The 21,855-nt window shown below is 43.4% G+C and overlaps 2 protein-coding genes across 2 annotated transcripts in view; one reads left to right on the forward strand and one right to left on the reverse strand.

Annotated features, from left to right (window-relative positions):
• The window catches only part of LOC107098465 (kinesin-like protein KIF20A), a 30,330-nt gene extending 17,388 nt beyond the window's left edge, over positions 1-12,942 (forward strand). Inside the window, exons 22-32 of the mRNA XM_015396178.1 lie at positions 2,456-2,580; positions 2,734-2,901; positions 2,986-3,131; positions 3,211-3,356; positions 3,908-3,982; positions 7,717-7,841; positions 7,920-8,012; positions 8,090-8,146; positions 8,225-8,291; positions 8,378-8,484; positions 12,221-12,942. Of these exons, the coding sequence (XP_015251664.1) occupies positions 2,456-2,580; positions 2,734-2,901; positions 2,986-3,131; positions 3,211-3,356; positions 3,908-3,982; positions 7,717-7,841; positions 7,920-8,012; positions 8,090-8,146; positions 8,225-8,291; positions 8,378-8,484; positions 12,221-12,304 (1,193 nt within the window). The 3' untranslated portion in view covers positions 12,305-12,942. The remainder of the gene's footprint in view (positions 1-2,455; positions 2,581-2,733; positions 2,902-2,985; positions 3,132-3,210; positions 3,357-3,907; positions 3,983-7,716; positions 7,842-7,919; positions 8,013-8,089; positions 8,147-8,224; positions 8,292-8,377; positions 8,485-12,220) is intronic.
• A 1,008-nt stretch (positions 12,943-13,950) lies between these two features.
• slc16a12 (solute carrier family 16 member 12) lies at positions 13,951-19,947 on the reverse strand. Its single transcript, XM_015396173.1, has 7 exons — positions 19,922-19,947; positions 18,455-18,669; positions 18,241-18,384; positions 17,712-17,975; positions 15,818-16,175; positions 15,419-15,678; positions 13,951-14,780 (listed from the first exon to the last, which is right to left on the reverse strand). The coding sequence occupies exons 1-7, from the start codon at positions 19,945-19,947 to the stop codon at positions 14,515-14,517; spliced, it is 1,533 nt and encodes a 510-aa protein (XP_015251659.1). The 3' UTR covers positions 13,951-14,514.
• Between the last annotated feature and the right edge of the window lie 1,908 nt (positions 19,948-21,855).

Consider the following 21,855-nt stretch of genomic DNA (forward strand, 5'->3'; position numbering starts at 1 on the left):
GATACACATCTGCATTTGAATACTCTTACACTTTTTTCAGCAAAAGACACAAACTGGTTACAAAGGCTCCGATATCAACCAGATTTCCAAGCTGGTGTTACTTAATATTCCTCGTCGTCTTCAGATAAGTCCATACCTTCCACAAAAGTCATAAAGGGTCGCCATATATTTTCAAATACGTCACCTTTTCCTTTTAGGAGATATGTTATACGTTCCAGGGGTAAAGTTGTCAACATTTGTCTGACCCAGTGCCTGATAGTTGGTGCTGCCGATTTCTTCCAGAAAAGTGCAATTAGACGTTTAGATTGTAACAGACATATATCGATCAATAACTGTTCACATTTGGTATATTTAGTATTTTTGGGATATAAACCCAGAATAAAAAATCCTGGATCCAGAGGAATTTCTTTTGAAACAAGTTGTTCTATAGTTTGCTTTACTTCTCTCCAAAAAATCCTAATTGCCCTGCATTCCCAGAATCAATGAAACAGTGTACCCTTTTCGCCAGAGCATTTTGTGCATTTGTCTGGTATATTAAAATTATACCTGTTTAATTTAACTGGTGTAACATAAACTCGCATTAACCAATCGGTTCTACTCTACTACAAAACATTCCTGATACCTTCTGAACAAATTTTATTAAATCTGTTTAAAAGCTTCAGCATGTCTTAAAAATCCATATTTACAGGTCCTTCTCAAGATATTAGCATATTGTGATAAAGTTCATTATTTTCCATAATGTAATGATAAAACTTGAACATTCATATATTTTAGATTCATTGCTCACTAACTGAAATATTTTAAGGTCTTTTATTGTCTTAATACGGATTGTTTTGGCATACAGCTCATGAAAACCCAAAATTCCTATCTCACAAAATTAGCATATCATGAAAAAGGTCTCTAAAGGAGCTCTGCACCTGATCATCTGAATCAACAAATTAACTCTAAACACCTGTAAAAGATTCCTGAGGCCTTTAAAACTCCCAGCCTGGTTCATCACTCAAAACCCCAATCATGGGTCAGACTGCCGACCTGACTGCTGTCCAGAAGGCCATCATTGACACCTTCAAGCCAGAGGGTGTGACAAAGAAAGATATTTCTGAACCAATAGGCTGTTATGAACTGTTTCTGTATCAGTTTCAGCTGAGTTATTTTGAAAAATTACCAAGCTAGTGGCTGTTTAATCAGAAAAACTCATGCTACGTTCACACCGGACACTCCTTGAGCAGCACAAGCAGCTAACCTGACAACAGCCAGATGCATGTCTCGCTCCGCCTAGCTCCACTCACATACATCTGGGACACCGCTCATTGAAAGTAATTTCCACAACCACATTTATGGTCTGGCCAATCAGGACGCAGGGCGGGTGTGTCCTGCATGTGACGTAGTGGAGAAGCGAGTTCTGTAAGTCGTTCGTCTATACTTTTTTGGTTGGCTTCTTTTTTTTAAATAAGTGTGCTGTGCACAATGTTGCCTTTTATCCGCACATTTTCATGGCACAAACGACATTGATCATTTTTCCGACATTGCGCTGATTCCACTGTTGCTATATCCAAGATGTCGGCTGTTCTGTTTTGTTTTTTTCCTGCGTAGCTCTCACAGCGTCACGGGTTAGCTTCGGTGTGAGTGGTTGAAATAGCACGTCAATAAAGATGACAGACAAGTGGCTTATCCAATCATATGCAAGGAGTTTTGATAAGGCCCAGCCTTCAGTAAAGGCAATTCCTATGGCGGGTTCCCAGATGTATGTGAGTGGAGCTAGGCGGAGCGAGACATGCATCTGGCTGTTGTCAGGTTAAGAAGCCGCTGCTTTACACGTAAACCCGTAATATGTAGCCAACATTTGGAAGAAGAATGTTTTCTAGATGACTTGGATAATAGCGCGTTGTGACAAACACCAGATACAGCACTGGGACTTGATCAACAGCCGATACCGCACCATGACGTCACAAACCAGTAGGTGGCAGTAGTGTTCTTTGACAAACATGGATGCCTCCAGTAAAGCACATTCACATGAAAATTAATCTGAATTAAAAACACTGATCATAATGTAATATTTAAAGAACTTTTGGAGGTTTGAATTCTGAATATGAGCAGACTTCTGCTTTTAAAGGACCTCTAACCACTAGGCCGCTACTTCCCACATCCCCCTGGATGCCATGAACCATCTGCAAGAAGAACAGCGAGGCCTTTTTCTCCGATTCTGGTTCTGTCCTGCCGTGGTCGTTTCTGACCAATAGGAGCAGCCATCATCATGAACAGCTGTGTTTTCATCTGTTAGCAGAAAGTACAGTTAATGGAAAAAAGTCATTTAATGCTTAAGCTCATCAGCTCCTACGACCACAGAGATCCTCCTGAAAGGTCTCACTAGGACCAGGAAGATCAATGCTGCTGATGTTTCCTTCCTTTATGGCTCCGTTTGTCATCCTGCATCTTTCTCCTCCTCTTCCTCCAGATGTGGAACAGTGTCTAAACTGTGACTCCGTGCTTTCGTCTTTGGAGGCGGAGCAGAAGGAGACGGCCAGGCTGCAGAAGGAGAACAAAGCTCTGGTGAACGGCATCTTCCAGCTGCAGGCTGAGGTGATCCTCCTCTTCTTTCTTTTCCTCCATTCTTTTCTAAGTCTCTCTTTCTTTGTTTTGTTTTTCCACTCCTCCTTCCTCCTCCTACTCTTCTTCTTCTGTAGGTTTTTGAGTTCTCTTGCAGCCCCTGATTATTTGAAGTTGAATCCTCAGGTGACCGCTCTGCAGGTGCAACTTAAACAGAAGACTGACGCGTCTACCAGCCTATCAGAGGAGCTGGACACTGCTAAGTCCCGCCTCCACAGCCTGGAGAACCAATTGGAGGAGCGGAACAGCTCCATCAGGAGTCTGACGGAGGAAGTGGAGCGTCTGAGGCCAGATGTCAGTGTTGGTTCTGTTTGTTTTTCAATGGATCGATGCTTCTGTTGAAAATATTCTGATTTCTCTGATTGTTTGATTTCGCAGCAAGAGAAGCAGAAAAGCAGCATCGGCGTTCTCCAGGCCACCATAGCTGAGCTGAGGCAGGAGCGCGAAGCGGCGCAGCAGAGCTCCGCTCAGATGGAGGAACTTCAGAGGGAGAAGAAGCATCTGGAGGAGCAGCTGGCCCACAGGTGGCGAACAAAGACACCCACCAACACCCAGAGGACCGCCTGACCCCTGAGTGACCGTCTGCTCCTTCTGCTCTTCCAGTAACGGCAGCTGTGCAGAACTCAGCCAGGAGCTGCAGAACCTGAGAGCAGAGCTAGAATCTGAGAACCGGGCCCTGCTGCAGAGGCTGGAGGCTGTGAGGAGAGAGGAGGAGGAGAGGAGGCGGCAGCTGGAGGAGGAGGTGGCAGGTGAGCCAGAGGAGATCCAGCAATGGAGGAGAGGGGCACTGATTTAGAAACTTCACAGGGAATTCGGAGGGTTAACCCCCAACCCTTTTTCACGTTTTTCTTTATTTCTTTTAATTTTATTTTTTAAAAAGTCATTACAGATTCTATGTTTTCAAAAAAATTAATTTCATTCTTTTCAGATGGCATTTTCCAGATTTCATTCCCCTCATTTCTATGTTCTGCTGGACGTTAGCAACAACGTTTTGATTGGTCCAGAGTTCCAATTTTTTTTTTATCTGTAAAAAAAAAAAAAAGAATGAATGATAAGAATCTAGAATGTGGGAGGCAAAAAATTATTGGAAAAAAAATCAAGTTTATTTCTAGATTAGATTTTTTTATTTTATTTATTTACATAAAAAAAAGAAAATAAAATCTTTCCTGAAGCAATAATGGAACCAAGATGACTCCACAGCAGAAAACGATGAAGGATCAGAACCTTAAAAACAAAAAGCTCTGACTCTACCTGACTGGTACGAGCTTCCTGATTGGCTGATAAATGTTGTGTGGTTCAGGCCTGCAGCGAGTCACGGCGGAGAAGGAGCAGCTCCTGGAGGACAGCCGGCAGCACACAGAGACTCTGAGACAAGGTAACCCAGGCTGCTGTAGGTACCGCTTCATCCTCATCAAGCCCTGTTTGTGGAGGAGAGGTACGGAAGCCCAGAGCGGTTGTGTCCCTCCGATACTTTTTCAGAGAAAATTAGTTAATTTTCTCATTATCTAAAGTAGGGCTGCAACAACGAATCGATAAAATCGATAAAAATCGACTTTTAAAAGCGTTGGCAACGAATTTCATCATCGATTAGTTGTGTCGCGCGATTAATGCGTCATCCGCCGCGCCGTCATCACTGCCTCTTGACTGAAAGAGGAAGAAAAAAAAATATGGCGGAGCGAGTCAGCGCCGCAGGTGCAGTGTTGCCAACTCAGCGACTTTTCAGACCCCTCCAGCGACTATTTTTCAAAAAAGCGACTAGCGACAAATCTGGCGACTTTTTTCGGTGTCACTGGCGGCTTTTGGAGACTCTTAGTGAAAGCATGTATCATTCCTACTCTGCCGTGGGGCGCCTCCCCCACCCCAACCGCGTTTTCCCGCAGGAGTCCCTCTCAGCGCTGCAGTCAGAGCCTCAGCGTCCAGACTGCAAATGAAGCGCGCATGCACCGGGATTGACGGCGCAAACTGATCACAATAATTAAAATAGCCTGCGCTTTGTAAAGCGAAAAAAGTGATAACATGCAACTTTTTTCAAAACAAATTAACATGGCACGGAACCACCATGTTTGTTTGGTTTTAAAGTGGGGAAACGTTACGTTAGTTTCTCAGGTAGCTCATCTGATGCTTTCCTTACCGTGTTAGTAGGTTACAGACAGGGATAAGGTTGGCTACTTATTTTACTTTTAATTTCATTTGAATTAGCTTAAGCAGCGTTTATATTTTCTTTATAAATAAATTAATTTGCAAATTATGAGGGCAAGGCTTTTAAAGTTTAAATCTTCTGGCAAAGATAAAGTAAAGAAGATCCTGCAATTTATGGAAGTAAAGCAGAATAAAATCCAGCAAGATCAGTAATATGTCAATTAATTATCTGCCACATTCCCATGTAAATTGGAGTCTTTGGAGGATGTGTTTTTTAGCACCCCTAGTTCTCTCATTTTTATTCCAAATACAATTTATAATTTGAATCACAGGGCTATTTTTATCTCTATGGTTCAGTATTTTCTCAAGTAGCAACTTTAACTGCTATACTTTCCTGTCTTAAAAGGCAGAACTCTTCTAGTCTAAAAAAACTCATTTGTTGAAATGGGGGGGCCTATTGTTTGAACCCCTTAGGGGCTTTAAAAAACAAAAATGTCTTTTTTTGCGCTTTATGAAACAAAGTAGCCTATATTTTGTGGATGTACAGCTACATTTCTCATGTAAGTTTGCGTAGTTTTAACACAAACATTTGTTTTTCATATTGCACCAGTACAGCTAATGAGAAACCTGTACTTGCGTGCTTGTTTGTTCTGTCTAAAATGTTTATTTTGGAATAAAGAGGTTAATATAAAAAAAATTTTTTGTCCGATTCATCGATTCATCGAAAAAATAATCGTCCGATTCATCGATTTTTAAAATAATCGTTAGTTGCAGCCCTAATCTAAAGATAACAAAGCTGTTTTCTCGTCAAAACGAGATGATTGTTGTGTGTTAAAACTTCAACACCACAACAGCAGGAGATGATTTATAAGTCATGGCAGCCTGTGTGTAATTCTGTAAATAATCCTCTTTAACTTTTAGGAAACAAGACGACGTTGGTTTAATGATTTACTTCCACTTCATTCATAAGCGATTAGCCTTATGCCTGCAGGTGTTTCCTGAACAGTCCCGGTGTTACGCCTGGAACAGCTATAAGATGCATTAACCCTCAAAATGATCCAGATTAAAGATTTTCATTAAAAAACAGTGTGGTACCACGACTGCACAACTATGGGCCCCACAGGCATGGATGGACTGGGAATCCAGGGCTGTTGACCAGCCTCATTCATTACTCAGACAGGTTTATCATCTCGTTATCTAAAGAAATAAATAACTGTTTTCTCCTGATAAAGAGATAATTATCTTGTTATCTCGAGCAGGCAAAGGAAGAAAAAAAAAGTTGAGTACGACCGCTTTGGACTTCCATAGGAGAGGAGGGTGAAACAGCAGCATATTTATCACCCACAAGAGAAGTTATTGATTAATGAATTACTTTTTAATCAATCAACAGTTCATTAATAAACTGCAATTTTTTCTTTTCTCCAAACAGAATGTTTCCATAACATGAAGGGTTAAATATTTTTTTTACAAATTGCTGAGTTGGAAAAAAATAGCACAGCATTATGGTTTAATAATTCATTGTTCCACCTGTATTTAAAAACTGACTGAATCAACAAAAACATGTTTTCTTAAAAAATTATTACATTTCTGACTGAAAACAGGAACCTGTTAGCTTACTGAACAATAAAAAAAGATCAATTATGTACAGAGATGTAGATCCATCGTTAATAGATGGAGTATGTCACTCTGACATGCTCTCAGGTTTATTTATCAGGGCCCTGTCACACCTTGATGATTTAACATCCCAGATTTTCCTAAAATGCTGGCGTACGCTGAACTTTCTACGTACAAGGATTAAAGTATTAAAAAGGTGCTACGCAAACATGAGTTAGACCCCGGTCATCAAGCTGCTGTACAAATGAATCTCATCCTGAGTGTAGAATCCTGTCCCTATAAATATTCTCTGAGGAAAAAATGCCAATCATTCTTTAATAAGATCCTCATTGAACAGACATCAGTGTTTCCCATTAATGAAAGATACTGTGGCGGCATGCGGACTGGAATAGTGACAGGCAGCCGAGACCCCTTCTATTCATTCTAGCTAATCTGAATCGTTCAATTCTATTTGGAGAGTGAGATCATCTGTGGTAGCAGCACTAGACATCTTCCAGGCATGTGAGGAAAACTAGCAGTTCAGCGGACAGGATGAATGAATGGCAGCCAGCGCACGCGGATGATGTCATACACGCGCTTCTTTGTTTTTAAAAAATATAACGGCGGATGTCTGGGGGACAGTGATTGGCCTACATGTTATGAATGCTGGCGTACCATAAAGAATAAATTATGAACAGTTTAGTTTGTGCCTTCAAGTCGTTGCCCATAGGAAGACGTTACTTGGATATAACCTAACGGAATATCTTCGGAACGGCTCCAAATGACACAAAACTCATACGGGTGAGTAGAACATGATGGAATAACTTAAAATCAAAGGGCCCAATGTAAAAAAAAAAACGGCTTTCCCCTTTAAGTGGAATAAACCACGCTTAAAAATGTGCAAAACCCCCGAGGGTCAGAGACTCTCCCACCACAGTCTCCTAAAATCCTGTGGGAAACATGCAGTATATTTTTTATAAAAGCTAATGCGTTTGGTGGACCTGGTAAAGGACTTTTTTTGTTTTATGCACAAAAATCGGACTAAATCGGGGAAATAAAACGGCTAGATTGGCTGTAAGGAGAGCAGAGACAGAGGACGCTCTATGTAATGGGTGTTACTGAGGGTATGCTGGCCTGACAGCACCCACCCTGACAGTAACGCCATATTCCAACAACCTTCGTCTCTGCTCTGTGAGCGCGAATGTTTTCCCAGCATTCCAGTCGGACAGTCTCATTTTCATCAGCTGCATTTTTAGCACCCTAAATATGAGATTTTTTTTTTTATTCGGTTATTAAATGTCATCTTTACTCGAACTATAGAATTTTTCAAAAATCTATATTCCAAGTTTTATTACCTATTTCCTTCTCCCATCTAAGAGCTTCAGTGTCTGAAGGAGAAGATGCACAGGAGGGCGGAGGAGGAGGACAAGGAGAATCAGAGAGGAGGAAGGCTACAGGGGAAGAGGAAGGAGGAGGACCTTCATCCTCTTGGAGAGTCTCAGGTCGGAGGAACAGATGGAGAAATCATCAGCGGACCGGTAACCTCCTCCTGATCTAAACATCTCTCCCTCTGTCTGCAGGACGTCTGTGCTTCTCCTCTGAGGTCGAACTCTGCTGTGAGGAAGAAGCTCTCTAGGACGGTGGGCAGGAAGAGGAAGAACGGCGAGGTGGAGGTCCGTTTGGGTTTCAGTAGCAGCAGGGTGGAAGCTCCACTCATGTCTTAGCCGTTGTTGCTGTGTTTGTTTTGCAGGGTTTGTTTCTGAGCGAGAGCAAGAGGAACCGAAGCAGAGCGTGCAGCGACAACCTGGTGAGGACCCTCAGCTAACAGGTAGCGCTCTGACCGGCGGTCTGCTGCAGCCTTTCATTTACTTCTTCTGTGGCGCAGGAGGACGGCGTGCTGCAGACCATCCAGGAGCTGATCCAGAACCCTCAGTCTGTCTTCAGCAGCAAAGGTTGCTTCCTGTTGTAGCATCATCTAAGGAACTGGAGACACCAGTTGGATAAAACCTGATGAAAGTGAGTTTTCTTGTTCTTGCAGCTGATCCTGCCCCCCCTAAGGAGGCCTCCGCAAACCGACCCCGGCGAGGACGAAAAAAACTGTTCAAGCTGGACGCCTCGTCTCCTCTGCTGGAGTCTCCGCAGACGGTGAGTCTTTTGTTCAATAAAAGTACTTTAAGATCATTTAAGGTGAGAATGTTATACTTTTAAGCATCACTATATTATATGGCCCATTTACCGATTTAATGGGTAATTTAAAAAAAAATGTTCTGAAGTTGAGAGGACCAGCGGAGCTCCGAAGGTAACGTTAGCCCGTCTGCAGCAGCCGTCTCTCTGCATAGCCGTGTGTGACGTACTGCTGGCTCTGATGGAGGTTTTTTGTTTTATTTGGCAAAATGTTAATTTAAATTTGTGTTTATCTGACTGTTTATTATTATTCCCCCACTAAATGAAAAAAGTCAGTTTATTATTATCCACTGACTATTAATAACAGGAGGCAAAAAGTGTGGTGATGTCATCAGTACGCTTCTGTTCCAATTGACCCATGTTTATGCTGCGTGCTCCCGTTCTCCCCAAGTCGAGACTTTCCTGGGTTTTTCTCAAGAACAGACTTGGCGAGGACACAAGTCCGTACTCACGTTCTAGTGAATTGAGAAACGGCGAACAATTCGCTCTCCAACTAAACACCTGTACCGGTCGCCACTACTTTGCAAAGATTCTTATTTCAGTCGTTGCATATATTAGCTGCGACATATGAATCAAGAGGCTAGGACCAAAAAAATTTGATTGACAGATGACCGTTGATTTATGATTGGCTGAATTTAGGTGTTCAGGCTGACGTATAACTAACTGGCCTGCAGAAGATAACAAAGAAAAACAGATTCTAAGACGAGATTTATTTTTTAAACAGAAATTTCAGTTCTTCAGTTCAGTTCTTAGTATTGATTTTTTTTAAAAACAAAGAGGGAAAAATGGCTACCTCTGCACCACCGCTCTGATAGATGGCGCTGTGGAGCCATTTTGTTGTGTGGCGCAACACCATATCTGTAGTTGAGGCCGTCACAGTGGAAGACATGGACAACCCCCCCCAAAAAACAAAAAAAACCATCAACAACCTCAAACAACATGGATACCAGAATAACTAAATGATCCATATGCTCTGTTGAACATATGCAGCACTTGCTGTTTTATCTTTACATGTAATGATAGCTGGTAAAAATATCGGGTTGGCTTCAGCCTGATGGTGCGTGCTGTAGTGTACAGGGGGTGACGAGGGGCGATCAGCCTCTAACGACCATCTCCCAATCAGTCAAATTTGAGTAATTTTTGTCAACACTGTAAATAATAGAACTTCTCCACACACTGATTCTCTTTTTAACATATATCACACCGCACACATTGAACCTTTTGTCGGCTTGTTTCATCATATCCAGAAAGTCTTCACCCTCAAACAGAGGATTCTCTTCCTTCCTGTACCTCTGATCTGGCTGTGGTGTCACTGTGTCAGGAATCTAGTTGGGAGGAAGAAATGTAAACGATTAAAGGAATAGTACACCCAAAACATGATTAGCCTTCATTTTCTACTCACCCCCATGCTGAACAACACTCTGGAGTACTTTTTTGATATCTCAAATGCATCTGGAGATCTGGGAGGCTTCTTGCTGTCTGCTGACATTCAAATAATGGAGGTCTATGGCGCCCGAGACAGAAAGGTCCATAAAAGTCCACAAAAAACGTGTCAATATTCCTCCATACTGCTCGTCCAATGTATTCCAAGTGTCCTGAGTGGGTAGCATCCAGAATTTACTCGAAACGAAGTCATTTAGAATGTTTTTAGAGCATAAACAGTAGTGTATAGGATTTCCTGAAAGCGCGTTCACGACGCTACGGAAACCGTGGCAGACCAAACCAGACGAAAGTGCGCATTCAGCGTCTGCTCTGCCAATAATGCAAGCGTAGAAGAAGAAATGTGCTGTTTACCTGTGCAAAGAAAGAAACAACGAAAGAAAAATGTCTGAGGACTTCAGTGTTGAGGAAGAGCATGAGTTCTTTGCCGAGCTGAATGCGCACTTTCATCTGGTTTGGTCTGCCGCGGTTTCCGTAGACTCGTGAACGCGCTTTTAGGAAATCCTATACACTACTGTTTAGGCTCTAAAAACATTCTAAATGACTTCGTTTCGAGTAAATTATGGATGCTACCCACTCAGGACACTTGGAATACATTGGACGAGCAGTATGGAGGAATATTGACACGTTTTTGTGGACTTTTATGGACCTTTCTGTCTCGGGCGCCATAGACCTCCATTATTTGAATGTCAGCAGACAGAAAGAAGCCTCCCAGATCTCCAGATGCATTTGAGATATCAAAAAAGTACTCCAGAGTGTTGTTCAGCATGGGGGTGAGTAGAAAATGAAGGCTAATCATGTTTTGGGTGTACTATTCCTTTAATATCCAGTGTATCAGTAGAGCATCTTTCCCTTAGGACAGACAGACAGATACAGGCACAGGAAGGCACACACACACACACACACGTTCCCACTACCACAGGCCCACCCGTTCCTTACCTTCCATGCTATGGCAGCATGTTGGCTCCTCAGACGTCTATTTAGATTCGCTGTGTTCTTCCATTTTGCCATTTTAAAGCCGCAGACTCTTTGGTGTCGTCCTTCCTCCGGTGTTCTTCTTCTCCTTGTAAATGAAATGGCTCCATACATCCAGGCGTTGTTTTCGTCCAGCTCCTCCAACAAACCGCACACCGCTATCCGAGCCCAACGCAATGACTGTGAAGTTGAGCTAAGAGTATAAGCCCTCTGCTAGTACTGACTGAGCGGCGCGAGGCCCTGTGGGACCGGCGCCATGTAGGGACAAACAGAGCAACAACACATAATCTTCTATGAAGCTCAAGAAACACTTTTATTAACAATAACAAATTACAAAATAATTATAAACAATAATATTTCTTAATGTCCATTCCTCCATGGCTCGTAAATTTCATCTGGTCTTAGTCTCGTTTACGAAAATCATTTTTTATTTTCTGGAAACAATTTTGCGCTTCATCGTCTCGTCATCGTCACGGGAAAAAGGGCCGTTGATGAAATATTTTCATCATCGTCCTGGTTTGATGAAATCAACACTGGTGGGCTGTGAACTTTAAACCCTGCAGTCAGCTGTAGCTGCGTGCAACGATTGAAATAACCGCACAGTCTATCCCCGCCTAAAGATGGTTGCTCCGTGTTCGTATCATCTCACCCTTATTTGTGAATATTAAAACTTTTCCCACAAATAAGACGACTGGTACATTAAAAAATCATGACATGCTTGTATCTGTGTGTTCTGCAGTGGTAATTTAGACGTTTGTGAGGTAAATAAAGATCTTTGGCCACCATTTAACTGCTAACGATGCAAATGACAAAATAATATAAACTTATCTTTCCTGGAAAGTTACAATATAGAGGTAGATAAGTTTTACTGGCAGTGATGTGAAATGATTTCTACCAAACAGCCTAACTTTACCTGTAGAGTAGAAACTTTGGGAACCGCTGGCAGACCTACCCCACGGATAGCAGGCAACGTTTTTTGTGCCTTTTTCTGTTTGAGCTCCAGTAAATTGTGCAAAAACATACAGGTTTAGCAGCTATGTCCAGTAGGCTGTTTGATTTATAAAGAAATCTGGAGAATAATGCTTTGGCTGATAACTTTTGACAACGACGTGGCCACATAATGGACAGTGAAGACGGACCGCTTTAAAGGTGGGAGAGCTTTAGGGATTTAACTAAAGAAAAGAGAATGCCCAGAATACGCTGTATTTTTGGTAATTGTGGACACAGATTTGATGATTTATTGCTTTAACCCATGTTCTAACATCAGTTTGTCTTCTGGCAGATGCTGGGCAACGAGAAGGAGGAGAAAGAAAGCGACCACCTGATCATCAAAAGGCAGCTGCGCTCCAACAGCAGCAGGAAGTGACCGCCGGCTTGCAGAGCCTTGGACTTCAAATGTGTCATTGGGTTATTGATGGAGGATGTGAGAAGATAAAGGGTTTAAGTTCTTTGTTTTTTATGTTTGTGACTTAATCAAAAGCTCCATTATAGGAGACTTTTTTTTTTTTACTGAAAACGGCTGCATCAAATGCAAGAGGTGATTCAGAGTAAAGGAGAAACGGCAGGAGGAAGAACCGTTATCAGAGGGATGTTCTGATTTTAGTCACCTGAAGATCCACTTTATATCCATAGGAACCTCTGCCTGCTCTTTATCATGGTTCTGATGGGGGCTCTAATGTTCCCCGCAAATACAGACGATACAAATAAAGGTTGATTGAGGGGTTCAGAATGAAAATAAACAAATTTCTACTCAAACATCACATTCTAGAGATTGCACCTGTTTCTTTATGTAAAGGGAAGCCGTACTGCTGCTTGGTTCATATTTTCTGTAAGAAAAAACAGATTAAACTAGATAACTGAGCTGTTAATGCATGCGGTCTCCTTGGATGGTATATTTATTTACTTTTAAGGGTTTTCTGAGGCTGGGTATACAGATGTTTTCAGTCGTTGCACGCAGCTACAGCTCAAACTACGATGAAGCTGCAGGGTTTAAAAGTTCCCAGCTCACCATGTTTGTTCTCACACTGTGCGACCCGACGCTCTGATGCGATCTACCTGCTCACACTGGACGTCTAAAAACCAGGTGGGACTCAGCTCCACAGTGAGATGGTGCTACTCGGACTCGTTTATCCTGAAGCCAAACCAGTAGAAGAGGAATATGAAGCTCACTAGAGTGAAACGCGCTGCCTTGGTATTTTGGGCAATTTTGTGCTGAAAGCCCTAAAAAGAAAAGTTGACGACGTATTTGGACAAAGACATGGCTGAGCAAACGTGGCTACTACAGTCTGTCAGTTTTACAGAAAGAACTCCATTTCACTCATTGCACCCCCGCCATGCTGCTGGGTTTAAAGGAAGAAGAGGAATCCTTGTTTGCCCACACGACCACCTTACAACAGCTGAATTTCAAACATGTTTGATTTTCTCCCGACCTTACGATTCCTGATGGGGGGGGTGGTCGTGTTTTGTTAAGTAGAGCGCAACAATCGTTCAGTTTGGTATATAGGCAGTTTCTTGATTCCCATATTTTCTCAAACACCAGAACTGAGCGTTTGTTATTTTTCTTTCTTTTTTCTGTCTTAATGTTGGCAGTGGGCTTTATGCTGCCCTGCAAGGCTTTAAACCTGGGTTTAAATGGAGACTAAGCCATTCTAAAGCACAAGGAGCTCATTTTGAGCCTGGATCCAGATTTATTTTTGATTCTGTTCATGGTGGAGAATCCTGCTTCACAGCAGCAGGTGGAGAATCCTGCTTCACAGCAGCAGGTTGAGCCAAACATCCTCTAAATGTTCAGGGTCATCTTTGAGCACCATTTCACTTTTCTTTCACCAGTTCACCACAGTTCATCCAGCAGTCCACACTTTCTCTGCTCTCTTTGTCTCATCATCTTCTCCTTCTTTCCCATCGCCCGGCTTGCCACAGGTTTGCCTGCTGTGTCTAAAAGTAGCAGCAGCAGCAACCCAGACTGACAGCAGCTCATTTGGATCACGTGCAGCCTGGAGCCGGACACTCTGGAGGGCTTTACCGTATTAACAGGAGAAGCGGTGCAAGTGAAGTTAGACACTGCCATCGGACAACATGCAGTAATTTATTAATGTTTTACATCAGGTTGGGTCCGGATTAGCCCTCAGATGGGTTTGAATCCAGACTACAGTCCACTAATCCATGACCTCTGATTTAGGTAATCTGATCAGCTCAGCCTGTAGTGATTTTAAATGTCCAGCAGGTGTCAGTATTCAGTGACAAAAGTATCAGTACAGTTTGCCAATGTGTGAAAACCTGTTATGATGAATCATTAATGCATCACTAGTCTGTATAAACAAAAACAATTTTAATTTCACAAGTTTTAGTGTCATTTGAATCGGCATTACTAAAGGAAGTGAATCCGTTTCCTGGCCGATTTGTTCCAGAAACATTCATGCTTTCTGTGAGGTTACTAACCTCACTGGACTGCCGTTGAGGTGAGCTCTCATCAAGGTTCTCTGCAGACTTTTGATGAGTCATTTGACTCTATTCAGACTCATTTATTTGTCCAGACAGGAGGTTTGGCATTGTTTTAATGTAAAACTCTAAATAAATTCACAGTTGTCCTGCTGGGCTTACAGTATCTAAATCCAGTTGATCACTTATACCATTATTATGAGCCTCTGGCTTGGCTGCACATATATCTGAGCAACAGTCTGATTGGTTGGACAAAACTAGTGGGAGGGGCTTGTGCTTGCTGGACGAGAGCCGACGGGAGCGAATCCCAGTGACTAAAGACACAATGAGCGCGCTGGCCAGCAGGGCGGCACCACTGAGGGTGAAGGTAGCGATGTAATTTCCTGCGACGTCAACCAGCCATCCTGTTGGAGCGGAAAATCAGAAATCAGCTGTGATGCAACCAGCGAGGTCATGATATAACAGTCATCAAATAACAAAGTACAAATACTTTTTACTTCTATTCTTTACATTTTTTGTAATTATCTCTATCATCTATTCGTTAAATTTTAAAAATAGACTCATTAGTTTTGTTTCATTTAAGCTCATTTTCGTTATGTCCTTTTAGTATTTAAAAAAACCCCATTAAACTAATTTGTTTCATCCAGACAATTATTTTCTTTGTGGTTAGACTCGGTGCTGCCCCAACTTGTTGTTCACCACAAACCAAAATAAATCATTTTTCAAGATGATGCAACACTCATTTTAAGTACAAGTATATAATTGCGTCCTACAATTTGCACTTTAAAAATTACTTACATTCTCAGCTTTGCTCTAAATTGTCCAAAACTCTTCTTGCCAAACTATTTGTGTATTGTAACTTTGGAGCTTTGTTGCCTTCCGACTACTCTCTGCAATCGGGGCTGCAGCGTGTTCACCTCGCCGACTGAAGCCTTAAAGGTGCAGGGTTCATGCTCTCACAGCGCAACGACTCTTAACTGATTCCCTAAGTGTTTTTCAAATACAAATGTACCTTTTGACATTTTGGAATTTCAGCATTTACCTCCGATTGGTGGACTGAACAGGTAAGGGATGGCGTGCAAGAGATAGACCACACCCAGTGCGGAAGACAGGTATGGAACCCCCACCACGTCTGATGTCACCACAGGTATAAGTGCCACGTATGCGCCGTCAAAGTAACCATAAACCACAGCGAATGGCACAAGTTGAGCAAAGGTACGAAGCAGCGACACCAAGAAGCAGCAGAGACTCTCCATTGCCACGGCAACAATGTAGCAGATGAGGCGGTACGGCTTTAGACACCTGTAGAAAGACAAATGAGCAGGAAGCAGATTTGGTCTGTAGAGTTTTCCCAAGGTTTAAACTCTGCACTAAATTCTGCTAATTGTGTTTGAAGCACATCTTTCCATCAAGGCTCCAGTCCTCCTCTGTCTACATGTACCTTGTGTCGGTCAGCCAACCAAAGGTGATGTTCCCCACAATGTCAATGGCTCCCAGGATGGACATAAGGAAGGCGGCGTTCTGCTGGCTGACGCCAACGCTCAGAGCATACGGCACGAGATAGACGAAGGGCAGACTGCACCCACTGGCCAGGAACAGGAAGGACGCAGCCAGACCCAGGAAGTCTGGCAGCAACAGGAAGCTGTACTCTGAATCCAACCGGAAGCAGGAACTGAGGCTGCACCTCCCCTTCCGCCCAGAGGGAGGGTTTCTGAGAGCAAGTAAGGATGGCTGTTTGGCCGATGCCTGAAAAGCATCTTTGGAGAGATTTATTTCACCTTCCTTCACTCGGACATCACCTGCATCAGATCGGAAAAAAAAAAAGTTTGCCTTTGTTTGGTTAGCTGCTCTGATAGAAGATAGAAAGAGCAAAAGCACAGGTGGGTCATCAGTGATGGCTAACATGTTATTCAGAATTAAGAACCACTGCTCCACTTCATAGTAGGACAGGGTTGCTTGTTTTGGCGATCTGCCTGCTACTAGAGATGCTTCTGTTGTTAATATCTATTCCACGACCGTAAGTAAGACCTATTAGCTCTAAAGTTCCAACTGTTGCATTTCTGAATTCTCCCGAGTGGTGCCCGACTTTACACAAGTGAATAAAGTAAATGTGATTGGTCGTTTATCAAGGGGGCGGGATTTTTGTGGGGGAAGGCTTCAAGCAAGTTTGGTTGTCGCCGGTTTGTCGGAAGTATCTTGCTAATCGGTTAGCAACCTAGTGCTAGTAGGTTCCCAATGGAAAATTTCATTGGGATTAAGTAGCACTAAATTGGTGACTAAAGGTTGATTTATACTTTGAAACTAGGCCATCTGCGTAGGTGTCGCAGTGAACAAAAAGACTTCCCCGCCCCCGCCGCAGACACTCTGCTGCACCTCTCCCAAATTGTAGGTGACTGCAGACAGTGCCGCAGACAGGAGGCAGGCTTGTTTTGTTTTTATGACCGCAATTGTGGAAAAAAATCTGGAAATTGGACCAGCTAGAAGAGCGAGGTGCGCGAGAACGATGGGACCCTTTTTTCCACCTGCTCTTTTTCACCTTCATGTCCCTCCGTTGTCGGACAAACTTGCCCCCACTTCCTTACCGCCTCGGCCGTATCTAGACCCACAGCGTATAGCGCAGACTACGCTTCAATATTAAGCATAAATCAAAAATGTCTGTCAAGCTGACTGACACACTGCTGCGGGGAGTATAACCAGCCCTTTAGAAACGACACTGTCTAGGAACGCTATGGACAGAGGAAACATGCAAGAGGAGGAGAGTTTAGTGTCGGAGGTCGTGGATGAGTCTCCTCCATCATCCATTTTTTATCTAGAGGAGAAAAGCGGGGATGAAGATGTTGTGGAAGAGGACGCCAGGGCGGCAGAAGCTTGGTTTGTTGTAGAAGGCTTACAGCCGTACGTTTGAGCCCTTGCCTCGCAACGCTGCCAGTTCTGTTAGCTCTACGCCTGCTGAAGACACAGACGTCCATCCCTATGAACACTGGGACGGAACTCAATGGGAAAGGAAATGATTCTGATTTCTTATTTCAACCGTTGCGTATTTTAGCTGCGACATATGAATCAAGATGCTTTGACCAAAAAAATGTGATTAACAGATGACCGTTGGCTGAATGTAGGTGTTCAGGCTGACGTATAACTAACTGGCCTGCAGAAGATAATGAAAAAAAAATGTTAAGACATTATTTTTTTCTTTTTAATACAAATTTTCTAACTTTTGGGACAATATGGTCTGATAAAGAGTACATTTATATACATGTTTAAGCCGGAATGATTTCACATATGAATAGGACTTCCCTAAGACTTTAATATAAGCATATAAATATGCTTCTCATCACCTGTCTCCACCTCTTCGCCCTTCTGCACTGTTATTGGTCGCAGCAGTGCTCCACAGACACACAGGTTAGCTACAAAGGCGCTAAGGACAAGCAGTGCCCCCCTCCATGTGTATAGGTCGATGAGAAGTTGCACAACAGGAGCCAAGACAAAGGTGCCGATACCGCTGCCTGACATGGCAATGCCGTATGCCAGGGCCCTCCTGCGCTGGAAGTAGCACCCGACCAGAGCGATAGCTGGAGTGTAACAGAGAGCAAATCCCAGCCCTGTGAAGTACAGACATGTTCAAAACATTTATTTACAAAACACCATCAAATATAATCAGCTGTTCTCTATTGAGAACAAGCATTTCTACTGTCTTTACTTGAGCATCTCCAGATTCATCCAAAACCATTTTGATAGGATTTTAATGTAATAATTAACTTACGGTATGCACATGATGATACTGGTTGTTTTGCAGGATTTGGAGTTAAACACTAAAGTTGGAAACAACTTCCGGCTTTGAGCAGCTTTATTTGTGTAACACTTGACCTGTGAGGACTCCCATGCTCAAGTAGAGCAGATCCAGGCTGGAGGCGAAGGAGCTGAGCAGGAGTCCACAGGACGACAGGAGTCCACCCAACATCACTGCCACTCTGCAAGAGTAGCGGTTCCCCAACAGACTGCCAGCGGGAGCTGAATATAGAGTAACATTCAGCAGATGCACATGTCTTCATGGTGTCAATGTGACCAGATGGATACAGACCAAAAAGCATGGTGGTACAGTCCACCAGGCTGTGGATCCAAGCAGTGGAGGAGTAAGTGGCCCCAAAGTGAGCCTGGAACTCTGCAAAGAAGATGGAGATGCACCTGAAAACACAGAGGAAAGTACTGATAGGACTTAAATCTGGGTGTGTTGATGGATCTGAACCCTTAGCCACATAAAGACCATAACAAAATGGGCTTCTATCATCTAAAGAACTGTCTCAGCAGGACCTTGGAAAAACTAATTCATGCTTTGTTCATCTTTAATAGAATTGATCCCAGCAGTGGTTTCCTTCACAGTTCTGCCTAGAAAGTGGTTAAGATAGCAGCTGATCCAGAATGATGCTGCCTGCATCCTCACTATGACCAGATAGTAGAGAACATCAGCCCGGTTCTGAAGTGCCTTCCAATGGCCCCCTTTATCTCAGATATAAACTTTATGATACTATTGTTTGTCTAGAAATCTCTGAATGGCTGAGCTCCAGGATACATTACATTGTATAAATACATAGTTGTCAGACTTTTCAGGTCCTCTGAATCAAGTCTGCTCCACAGCTTTAAATTCTTATGATCCACTAATCCAGAATAAACTCTGCTCCTTAGTGCCAAACCGAGAGCTTATTCTCTCTACCTGGACCAACCGCACCCATGGGCGGTTCTAGACAGGGGCCAACGGTAGATCAGTGCCCCTGTAGATCATGTCCTGGCCCCTGTAATGAAGACATAATACTCAAAGAAATTCTAATGATGATATTCGCTGGAACAGACATCGTTGCTGATAGGTCTTTTGGATCTATTTCAATTTTTTCTTTACAAACTCTGTTTTACTAATTAGTGATAGCTTCAGTGGTGTTGCGTGGGCTCCCAGTTTTCATCTGCTAAATGTTTTTTTCAAAACAAATTGCTCTAATCTTTACGGCTGAATTTATTTATTATCATGCATTATTTAGTTCTAATTCAGATTTCAGAGAAAACTGTAATTGTAACTTAAATCAAGTCAAAAATATGTAAAATTCTTAATTTATGAATGTTTAATGATCTAATAAGAAATATAATTTTAATAATTCAATTCAGTTTATTTATATAGCGCCATGAACATGTCAACTAAAGGCAATTTACAGTTCACCTGAACTAATAATTAAACCTAATTGAATAGAAATGTCACTTCATGCAGCTCTCTTGATATATTTGAATCCCTTGCCCTGTTTTTTATTTCATGCTTTTCTGTGCCCCCATTAAAAAAAATGCTGGCCCTCTGGTACATTTGGTCTAGAACCGCCACTGACCACGCCCACTTCCAATCAGTGCATCTCAGTTCACCTTGTCTCCTGGCTTTGTCGATCACCTCTGCCGGTGATCTGGTCAGTGCCAGATCTTTTTAAAAGCCTTTGTGTGAGCAGATTATCAAGTGTTCTTTCCTTGCCTTCCTGATCACATCTCGTTATTTTGCTGGATTTCCCCGTCTTACTGAATTATCTTACTGCTGTTCCGCATTACGACCCTGTTCCTGATCATCGACTGCTTGTCTCAAGTCTCAGCCCTTGGAATCTGTTTGCCTGAAATGGCCTCCACAGTTCTCACCTCACGTCCTTTGACTGTCGATCCAAGCCTCATTCTCAGATCTGTTTAACCATTCTGTCAGTGGCCATCGCTGGGAAGAGAGCCAGTCCGTCTCACCTCCTCCTCAGTCCTGAGAAGCTTAGTGGCTTTTTCTCCAAATGTTCTAGAAATCGTTCAACTGATCTCAGCCACTAACCTGTTTCTCCATACCCAGTGGTTCTTGTTCCTGTCATTGTAATCCAGATGAATTGTTTTTAATAAGTTTTTTAGAAGTAAATCACGGACATGCAAGCCACAAAGCCGGAAGGTGTTTTTATTGTTGCTGGCGACTTCAACCAGGCCAACATGAAGACCGTGCTTCCTAACTTTTACCAACACGTGGACTTTGCTACAAGAGGGGCGAACACACTGGACCTTGTTTGCACCAACATAAAGAAGGCATACAGAGCAGCCCCCCGCCCCCACCGGGGCTCCTCAGACCATCTCTCTGTCATGCTAATTCTTGCATACCAGCCCTGACTCATCAGAGAAAAACCTGCAGGGAAGAAGGTGCGGGTATGGCCTGAGAGAGAGATGTCTGCACTGCAGGACTGTTTTGAGTGCGCTGAATGGAGCATCTTCAAGGAGGCTGCAACTGACAACCAGCGCACCAACGTGGAGGAGTACGCGGCATCGGTGTCCAACTACATCAGTTGGTGCATGGAAAACGAGACAGCAACAAAAACAATAGTCACTCGGGCAAACCAGAAACCTTGGATGACCAAAGAGATGCGAACAAAGCTGAGAGAATGCAACGCTGCATTCAAATCTGGTGATGCTGCGGCTCTCATGTCTACAAGGGCTAACCTGAAGCGGGCCATCAGAGACGCCAAACGAGCCTACAGCTGGAAAATCCAGGGTCTCTTCCAAGACTCCAACGACACTAGGAAACTGTGGCAGGGTATCCAGTCTGTCACAGACTACAGATCCACACTCTCATCCTGCCAGAACGACACCGGCCTTCTCAATGAGCTCAACAACGTCTTCGGAAGAGTTGAGTAGCTGAACTCCAACCCTGCGAGGAAAGCGACACCACACCCCGACAAACAGGCGCTCAGACTGGAAACATCAGCAGTGCGGAAAGTTCTGTGGAAGGTCAACACGCGAAAAGCTGCAGGTCCCGACAACATTCCAGGTGGGCTCATCAAAGAATGCTCACCCTGACCCACGTGCTCACCGTCATCTTCAACACGTCCCTGTACCAGGCCATCGTCCCATGGTGCTTCAAGTCTGCCACTGTCGTTCCGGTCCCAAAGACAACCACCATCATGTGCCTTAACGACTTCCGCCCCGTCGCACTCATATCCTCCATCATGAAGTGCTTCGAAAACATTTGTTAAGGACCACATTATCTCCACGCTCCCCCATCACACAACCCGCTCCAGTTTGCATACCAGTCCAAGCGCAGTGCGGAGGATGCAGTCTCCACTGCTATCCACCTGAGCCTGGAGCACCTGGAGGAGAAGAACTCCCACATGTGGATGCTGTTCCTGGACTTCAGCTCAGCATTCAACACGATCATCCCCCAGGACCTGGTAGGCAAACTGGGCCCCTTAGGAATAAAGACCCCCCTCTGAAACTGGCTGCTGGACTTCCTCACTGACAGAACCCAGGCTGTCAGAGTGGGGAACAAGACTTCCGACCAGTGGCGGCCGGCCCATAGGGGGCGCTGGGGCACCGCCCTCCCTGATAAGAAGAGAGAAACGTAAAATATATTTTTAGAAATTAACTCATAAATGTCAATTTTACTCTCTAGACTGTGTACCTATAAGCAAAACAAATTATATAAACTACATTTCCCTA

This window comes from Cyprinodon variegatus, unplaced genomic scaffold, assembly GCF_000732505.1.
Source record: "Cyprinodon variegatus isolate N-32 unplaced genomic scaffold, C_variegatus-1.0 Scaffold779, whole genome shotgun sequence".
Classification (NCBI taxonomy): Eukaryota; Metazoa; Chordata; class Actinopteri; order Cyprinodontiformes; family Cyprinodontidae; genus Cyprinodon; species Cyprinodon variegatus.

Excerpts from the sequence above, each read along its gene's own strand:
- slc16a12 (XM_015396173.1), bottom strand. The coding sequence starts at position 19,947 with ATGCGGAACAGCAGTAAGATAATTCA. Across the intron at positions 17,976-18,240 it reads GAGCATGGGAGTCCTCACAG|GGCTGGGATTTGCTCTCTGT; the intron begins GTCAAGTGTTAC and ends TGTACTTCACAG. Across the intron at positions 14,781-15,418 it reads GTTCAGTCCACCAATCGGAG|GATGGCTGGTTGACGTCGCA; the intron begins GTAAATGCTGAA and ends CCGCTCCAACAG.